The following is a 9,835-nucleotide window of genomic DNA, read 5'->3' as shown; positions in this document are numbered from 1 at the left end:
AGTTATGACATCATTAATGAACTTTGAATTACATAAATTTAAGTATTTATGTATTATTTAACTTTTATTTTTCGTCTATCTTGGGGGAGCTATGGTGAAGTGCCATAGCTCTCTGTGAAAAGCAGGGGGATATGGTTTTACTTGGATGAAATAAAAAACAGTTCCTAACTGATAAGGATAATTAAATGTTATCCCACACATTAATCAATTATCAACATCAAGGACTCAAACAAATGACAGCAACATATAAAATAAAACAAATAATAGCAATACATAAAATTCTGAATGAAGTATAGCTAGATAATCCACTTCTGATGCAGAACTTGCCATAGGTGCAGTAGGATTCCAGCAGCAACTAGCAACCCGTGAGTGGATATAACATCTACTGTTCTTCTTAGGGCAAGGAATTAAGGTGTAGTCGAGTTCATACAGTCACCCAATCGATCCAAAAGACCTTGTAGGCTCTGAATGAAAGTGTCCAAATATCTCTCTTGCATGCCTTCGCGAGTAATTACCTCCTTCAACTTGGCATGATTATGTTTCACAATCCCAGCTACTTCACTAGTGTCTTTGTCCATCACAGAGATAATGGCCTCACTCAAACTCTCCTTTGAAATCCAACCATTATCTTTTCTCTCCACCTCCACTGCAACCTTGAGTTCTTCCACCATCAATCTGGCATTCAAAATTTGATCACCAAGGTATGGAACACATACTATTTGGCAATCGCTAAGAAGAGACTCCCACATGGACCCATAACCACAATGGGTCACAGAACAACCAACAGATGGGTGCTCCAATATCAATGTTTGTGGCACCCAACCCCCATACACCCACCCTCTCCCTTTAACTCTCTCTTCAAACCCCTCTGGCAAAGCTTCTTCAATTGTTACGCATCCATCTGGAGTACTTAGTGCCACCAAAAATGGTTGCCCACATAACTCAAACCCCAAAAGCAGCTCTTGAAACTGGTCCTTTTGAAGTATATTTTGACTCCCAAATGCACAATACACCACAGTACCTTGCTCAAAATTGTATAACCAATTAATCCATTTTTCGTCTAGCTTTGTGGCCGGTGTTTCTGGCAGGACAGGTCCTGTTAGCAACACAAGCTTAGCGTACTGCTGCCTTAAATAGTCACAATAAGGCCCCTCAACCTCATGATATGTCCTTAAGGCAATTGCTTCACCCCCTTTCATGCTAGAGGTAATTCGAGAGTACCAACTGGGAACCCCAGTTCCGTTATGATCTTCGGCAAGTATTTTTACTGTTGCAATTTCGAATTCCTTGTGTTTTAGTAGCACTAACAAAGAAGGATAGCCAGGAGGCGGTTGGATCAGCTCTTCATTTGTCATATGCTTTGCAATATTCTTAGCAGGGACCATACGTAACGCAAGTGTGGCGGCGCTTACCATCGAATAGTGTATGGCCTTGCTGCCAAGTTGGTGTGCCAAAACTGGCATCCAATGACTGAAATCAAAGAAGATGAAGTGAGGCTTGAGAGTGGTAAGAATGGTTTCAACTTGGTTTTGGGTTCGATCAAAAGCAATAGCAAGGTGCATATGAAGTGGAAAAGGAACATCTGAGGCAGTCTCAGCACCAAGGGGTAGTCCATCTACATGGGGAACGAGAAGAGGATAGAAGTTGATAAGGTTTGGATAATGGTTGAGATGTTGTAGCTTTGCTTGTGCTGCTTTGGGCAGTAAGAAGGACACTCTATGGCCTCTCTGCGCAAGCTCATTAGAAAGTTGAAGGTAGGGAATGAAATGGCCAAAGGCAAACCAGGGAAACATGGATACATGAAGTTTTGTGCTACTCAAACTGCTCATCTTTAAAAACAGTATGATTTCCCCTGATGTTTATCTATGAGTAAAGTGCTTGATCTGGTTTTTTTCTCAAGGAGGGGGAGGGGCATACAGTCGCACGTCAATATATAATGAAGTAAATAAGTTGTCAACAGTCATCACTCGGGAAAAAAAAAATAGTCACCACAAAAAAATGGAGGGTAAATACTACTACATATTGCACAAACTTTTTGCGTTAAAATCGTGACTTGACTTCGTTAAATATTTTGTGAACAGTCACGATTTTGTATTTGTGTGCAATAAACAATGTGAAATAAACACCACCCAAAAATGTAAGAGTAACAATGGTAGAGAAAAACAAAGGTTGCTTATGTATGCAATGGAGACTTCTTTTGCAGAGACCCCACAAATTAAGGCTATAATGCAAAGACATTGATGAAAATATTGTACTCTAGTTTTCCATGGAATAGCGTTTTTGTTTTTTTGTTTTTTTTCATCCCTTGATGCTTGGTATAATTGTTTACAGTTAACTTTAAGCCTATAATCGCGGATAATTACTAGCGCATACTATAATATACACATAATCCACACAAGTCACAATTTATAAGTAAATTGTAACTTCAAATAATGATTTTAAGTCATAATTTACTTGTAAATTATGAATTGTGTTCTATGCGTGCACTATAATGTGTGTAATAATCTTCTTTGGGCATGATGGCATGCCTGTGGCAGCCCATTGTGCACGCGGCCAAGGTATGTTGGCATGCTCCAAATAACCTCCTTTGGGATCAGCTCCCCCCAAATTTTAAATTTTCTCAACAGCATATATAGCAAAAAGATATAGGCCCCCTCAAAAAATTATAACCAGCACCCCCCCCCCCCCCCCCCCATTTGTTCAGAAGACTTAAACTTTGTCTAATAGGTAAAACTTCTCAAATAAAAGAATAGTTGAGCTCCCCAATTATCCAAAGACTTGTAATTAATCTAGTGGACAATGACCTACTCTTTACAAATAGAATAGATGTTAGCCCATTTCACAACAAAGCTTTTACATTTTCCTCTTCATTCTCACTTTTAAGCTATGTGCCTTTTGCTTTTTTCTCCTCAATATTGTTGCCAGCCTCATTGTTTAATTAATATTAACAAAACAATGCTCATCTCAACATAGCCACACAAAACTGAAAACCCTCACAGCTAGTAAAAACAAATCTATCCCTTTTTTTTCCATCTCATTGCTGCTATAGTAGAGTAGTGAACTAGGAAGTGTGTGAGGATGTGGGTTTGTGGTGGGGGATAATTCATTAAAATATTTTAAAAATAAATAATATGAATGATGAAGTGGATGTTGCTTAAAATAATAGTGGAATTTGTTTTTCTTTAATGTGAGTAACATCTATATAATTGAGAAAAAAAATTAAGGTTCTTTTTAGGTTAATTCTTGAGTCATATGAAAGATATTAGTAATTTAAAATTTAGGACACTTGTAGCAACAAATGTTTTTTTTTTTTTTTTAAATGAAAAAAGTTCTTCTTTAATGATTTGATGATGGTGGCTGAATTTAAGATGCCTGTAGCAACATTTAGAATTGATAATTTGATGATAATAGATTAATTTTATTCTATGAAAGATTATCATCATGCAAAATATTATTATTTTTGGATATTATGTATGTCTATAGTGAACTAGACAATTTATGGATATATAATCTATTAGAGTTGATAACTTTGTATTCAATATATATATGAATCATGATTATTGTATAAATACTATAACTCGGCCCCCCAAGTTAAAAATCCTAGTTACACTCCTGTTTGGGATACTTACTAGTGTAATACAATATAAAAGTTTTTTGAGTTTTTATTGACTTATTCTAATTTTGTAACATAAATTGAAAACCCACATTTTTACATGCTGGGATTATAGTATATGTTATTAAATTTGGTTTTATGATTTCAAGTGGTGCTAAATTTGTTAGTTTAAACAAATTAGAACTTAGAGTAACTTAACAAGTAAATAATTTTTAATTAGATTTGATTTGATTTTCTCTAAAAATATTCTAATTGAATCGCATATGTTCTTTTTTATAACTTCTCTAATTGACTCTTTATTTATCAATAATGATTTAACTTTTCCTTGCATTACACATGTTTTTGATTCATGATATATAATTCAAAAGTTCTAATATAAAATGAGAAAAATAAAATAATTTTGACGAACTCATGAAAAATTTCTACTTGATTTATGTCAAAAAACGACAAAATTAGGGTTGTACTTACACTAAGATTATATGAGCTAAAAACCCACACTTTCCGCAAAAAATTTGGACAATACTATGTGATGCCCCTAAAATTATTACTTTTTATTTGATATCCAAAAAATTTGGAATTTTTGAGTAGTTAGGTATATTATTAATTTTTAAAAGGAAAAATAATTTTTTTTTAATTAACTTCAAATATAAGATAAATGAATAATGCTAGAGATACAAATTTTTTTACATAAAATTTTACAAACTGCTGATATGGTGGGTAGTTATTGATTAATGAAAAAAATGATGTTAATTGTGTGTCTAAATGAAAATCAATAAGAAGCTGACCACGTCAAATATTTGTAAAAATATTGTAAAATAGTTTGTGACTCTCAAGATAAATTAGTCTACAATCCTTAAATGAGAAGTTTGGAAGTCAAGTTACATTGCGGCAAGGTAGAGGGCATTTTATGCGTACCTAGTTATTTATCAGTCTCTACAAAGTAAATGTTATTTGATGATTAATTAATTATCTTATTTATATTTCAAAATGCTTGTTTGGCGTATTTCCTGACAAAGCTAGAAAATTTTCCCAACATATGGAATTAATATTGTGATGAAACAGAAATAAACCACAACATGAGTACAACCATCTTTTATTTTAACGGTTTTTTTTTTTTTAGAAAGAAAAAAAGAAAGAAAAGAAATACATCTACATACAAAATAAACCGCATTAAAAGTAACAAAAGGGCTCATAACTTGGCATACCCAAATAAACCACAGAATAAAACATCCTTGATTAAAACCTCTACTACTCCTCTTAGTGCAAGGGATTAAGTAGTAGAGCTCATACAGTCACTCAGTCAATGTATGATGTTTAATATTTAATATTTGTAATTATTTAACTTCAATATTTTTATGTAATTTTTGTTATTTTAGGTTTAGGTGATTTATTTCCTTGTTTTAGGTTAATGTTTTTTTAGTCAAATTAGGGTTTTATAAGATCTCGTAGCTGCCTTAAGGTTTGCTAGCTGCCTTAGGTTTATAGAAGAAAAACCTGAAATAAAAATCGTGGAAGAGATTGATGAAGACCCTATTATAGAGAAATATCTTGAAGTTGAGACAGCAGAGACAATTGAAGAGGAAATTGTCAAGGAGTTCGACAAAATTGAATAATGTGATTGTCAATATCAAGATCCTTTTATTTTGGTGGTAAGTGATACACCAAAGTTTATTGATTTTATTGGGGTTGATAGATTTGATTCAATTGTTAGTTCTTATTTGGTAAATCTCTACAATTACATGAAGACCAAGGAAAAATAAATTCAAGTTGATTTGTTTATCCCATTAATGAATTGCAAGTATGGAAAGAAGATCAAGGGGCTCAAGAATTCGAAGTATTTGTTTATTTAGAACAGAAGAATTCAGATTTCAAAGATGAACTCGAGGACGAGTTTGTTTTAAGTGGAGGGGTATGATGTAGGACACAGTTTAATATCTAATTTTTGTAAATATTTAATTTTAGTGTTTTTATATAATATTAGTTATTTTAGGTTTATGTTATTTATTTCCTTGTTTTAGGTGTTTTTAATGTTGTTTAGTCAAATTAGGGTTTTATATGCTTTCATAACCGCCTTAGGGTTTTTAGCCACCCTAGGTTTTCTTTTTACTGTTTAAATGCATTATAGCATCTAAAGGCAATTCAGTTTTCAAATTATTATCAATAAAATTACATAGTTTTTCTCAAACTTTTCTTAGGTGGATTTCAGTTTATCACCTTGTGGATTCAAGGGGTCCCTCATGGATTTAAGGTTTACTACACAGAAATTAACAGTTTAGTTTCTATCCATAAAAGAGAGTATCATGTGTGCTTTCTTCAGGCTTCTGCAATATCAATGTATGACATGGACTGTTTACAAATCAAGTCCTAAGTATTGTTTCTTAATTCTGTCAAGTCTAGTGCTTCCTTGTGAAGATTCAAAATACCATTTTTTTTAATTATCTCTTTTTGGAATTGTTCTCACCGTGTAATGACTCTCTTTGATAAAAACTTTTGCCCTCAATCAGAGCTTTCATGAAATATTTTACTTAGATTTTGTCACTTTGCATTTAGATTAGGATACAATTTAGCTACAAAATTGGTTATAGTCTAAGGTTACAACTTTGTCCAATATCATTAAAATTATTATATATTTTGAAAATTTAACTGTTGCATGTTTTTTATGCTGTTAATACATATGTCAAATTTTGTGTCAATCAGATATTATTTACTATATTATTTATTATATTTTATGCATAACTAGCAAGTTACCCGTGCGATGCACGTATAATGTTGTAATATTTTATGTAAGATGGTTTTGGAGAATGTTGTATATGTATTATAGTATAATTGTTATAAAATTTTATTAGTAATGAGTTCATTATAAAAAGCAACAATTATAAATTGCACACACATCCATTATAATTATTCAATTGAAGTCATGAGAAAAAAACAAAAAAAAAACTTTGGAGGAATATTATAGAATAAAAGCTAATATAGAATGGGTCTTTCTCTTTTTCCTTAATTCTAAAACAAAATACACATTCCAAAAACCCACAGTCAATCACATCATTTATAAAATCCACAAATCCACAATGTCCAATCTTAACATTAAAATTGTAATTTCCGTTGTCACTCAATATAAAATGCAAGCCTCCTTTCCTTGGTTGTAACCAACTCATACGAGTTAGGATTAAATGAGACACAATGTTAAAGCAAGGTAGCTGTTGTTGAAAGATTGAAGGTAAATGACATCGTTTTTTATATGTGTATATTTGAGATGAGATGACATGAAGGCTATGAATAGGTATATGTAAAAGGGTAGAAGTGCAAGTGGTGAAAATGATGAATTAAAATGTAAAGAGTTTTGTGTGTACATACGAGCGATGAAAAGTCTTGAAACATTGAACCAAATGAAACAAAAAGTCAATATTTAATTTGTTCTTATCTCTGATGTGATATTTGAGAATACTTCAATTCTTTTCTCATAGAATGCGCCACTTGGCAGAACCTCATGCTTTTTCACATAAAATCTCTGCTTTTATATATACTAGTCGCATACTTGCACGTTGCGTGTGATAATTTTTTTAGGATGATCTCATTAAATATATATATATATATATATTTTTTTATAAATATTATTATTTTAGTTATTAACCATTGGTTTTTCATTATTTTTTAAGTTAATTAATAAACCTTAAATATACCATTTTTTTAACCTTTATATATATATATATATATATAATGTGAGTTTTTACACATATTTTTAAGTAAACTCTATATATTCCACTTCTTTAGATGTGTAAAACCATAGATTAGTACTCCATAATGTTATGGCTAATTAATTTTATCATTTTTTTAATGATCTGATTTGTAACGCTTCTTACCATTATCATATATTTATTAACTGATGATTTGCATAAAAAAAAAACGTTAAATGAGAGGTAACATCGTTCATTAGATTTCCTAAAATAATAGTGTATGAAAATTATATATATATATATATATATATATAAGGTTAAATGAAATGTCAAAAAAGAGATTTTAATTTTTTTTTTTAACTTTATTTCTTTTGTAATTTGTATTATTACTGGAGAACGTCTCTTTTTTAGTTATGATTAGAAATATTGTTTTCATGGTTAGAGTTTGATTAGTTTTAAGTTTAAATTTAGTACTATGATTGTATTTAATTGTTGATTATTGATTTAATTTTTTAAGTGAATGTAACTTTTTATTTTATTACACTATAATATTTTTAAGGTTTTCCGTATGGTAGTTAATAGACCAACTGTCTTTTTCTCACTGAGGGTGAGCTTTCCTTCTCACCAAGGGTGAGTATTTTCTTTTCACTCACACACAAGTGACTTCTAAAACACCCACTACGCCACCTCTACAGTTATTACCATCTATACTACCATCACCATCTTTATTGACAGCACCTTAATAGTTGTACACCGCATGGATTCAGACTTCATTGAGAGGATTCAAAGGATAAACCTGACGGAGGAGGAGGATGAAGTGTTCATGGTAGGGAGGTCTCAACGTGGGAAAATACTTGAAGAATGTGCTTTGAGCTTGCTTGGTCGCTTTCTCACCACATGACCCTACAACCAGCGAGCAGCCAAAGGTTTACTACAGTCCGTATGGAAGCTGGGGCTTGACCTGAAGATCATCGACGTCGGGGAGGGTTTTTTCCAATTCAAGTTCACACTCGAAAGCCAACTAACGTGGGTGATGAGTAACAGCCCCTGGAGCTTCGACGGACACATTCTAGCACTCTGACGGTGGGAGATAGGCATGACAGTGAGTTCTGTCACCTTCCCAGTTCTTCCGATATGGATGCAAATCTGGGGCTCGACTTACTTTCAGAAGAGGTTGGACGTGAAATAGGCAGCGGGGTGGGATGAGTGGTCGAAGTGGACACCAAGGCTTTCACGTCTGAGCAAGCCCGATTCGTTCGAGTTAGAGTGGAGATCCCTCTCGATAAGCCAATCTGCCGAGGTGGGTTAGTCATGAATCCGGAAGGGAGTAAAACACGGATTGGTTTCAAGTACAAACGACTGGTCGGGCTCTGCTTCCGGTGTGGACGATTTGGCCATGAAAGGCGATATTGTACCACTCTGAGAGTCGGACATGAGGAAGAAACGCCATATGGTGAATGGCTACGGGCCGGTAATAAGATAAGGGAGGATAACAGTGCGAAGGGAGGTGGTTTCACACAAAGGTAGTCAGGGAGCCCACACGAGTCGGAAATGACGCCGGAGAGGGGCCAAGCAAGTTAGTGGACGTCGAAAACACCATTTCGAGCAGAGCCACGCCAGACAGAGGCATTTAATGCGAATAATGCCAAATCGAGTAACGGAAATATTCTCGCGGATTCCGAGGATGTCAGTTTACAAAAATCATTAACTGTGGATTCATTGCAGACGAAAATCTTGGGATTGGTTTCTTCCATGCAGAAAACGGCAGACCACACAATCAAAGCCACCAAACCTGAAATTATGAGCAACGTGGGACCAAAATCTAGTACTGGACAACAACTTCCAAAATCAACTGAAACTCTTGTCAGTGTCCCTGTGGAATACCTTAGCCAAGAACACTTACCACACGTGCCAAATAAACAAGTGGGGCTGTCACGTGATGTTGCACATGGCTTTATTAAAAGTACACAAAACAAGACCATTGAAAAAGCAGCTAAATGGACAAGAGTGGACCGCAAGCCCAAACACACACTACTGCTACACCCAGGATGGACACCAACGAGGGAACAAAGAGAGGTTTGGTGGAGTGTATAGAAGACATTGAGGGGAACGAGCACTTGACCAACAAGAAATGCAAAAGAGTGGAGACTCCTTCTACAGTACTTACTCAAATGAAACCTAGTATAACGGTGGAGGCTAGAGTCCAGCCCCGTCGATCACAATGAATATTTTAAGTTAGAACTGCCGGGGGCTTGGGAACCAACGTGCAGTCGATGTTCTCTCTCATCTTACGAGGGAAAAAGCTCCCAAGGTTTTGTTTCTAATGGAGACAAAACAGTCAGTGGATGAAATGCGGCAGATACAATCTGAACTACCATACCGCTGTATGTTTGTTGTGCCGAGTGTCCGCCGGAGTGGTGGACTAGCATTACTGTGGAAGGAAGAAGTGGATTTACATGTCCAAACATATTCACCTCACCATATAGACGCCCTAATCCACAATGGAACCAATCCCACATGGAGGCTAACTGGCTTTTATGGTTGG

The 9,835-nt window shown here is 34.4% G+C and overlaps 1 protein-coding gene across 1 annotated transcript; it reads right to left on the bottom strand.

Annotated features, from left to right (window-relative positions):
• Window positions 1–234: 234 nt before the first annotated feature.
• Window positions 235–1,898, bottom strand: LOC112012109 (UDP-glycosyltransferase 79B9). Its single transcript, XM_024044488.2, has one exon. It carries the CDS (start codon window positions 1,827–1,829, stop codon window positions 408–410), a length of 1,422 nt encoding a protein of 473 aa, XP_023900256.2. The 5' UTR covers window positions 1,830–1,898; the 3' UTR covers window positions 235–407.
• Window positions 1,899–9,835: the final 7,937 nt, after the last annotated feature.

This window comes from Quercus suber, unplaced genomic scaffold (genome assembly GCF_002906115.3).
Source record: "Quercus suber isolate HL8 unplaced genomic scaffold, Cork oak 2.0 scaffold_328, whole genome shotgun sequence".
Classification (NCBI taxonomy): domain Eukaryota; kingdom Viridiplantae; phylum Streptophyta; class Magnoliopsida; order Fagales; family Fagaceae; genus Quercus; species Quercus suber.
Note: the sequence above shows the minus strand (reverse complement) of the source record. Positions and strands in the feature narration are given on the sequence as shown.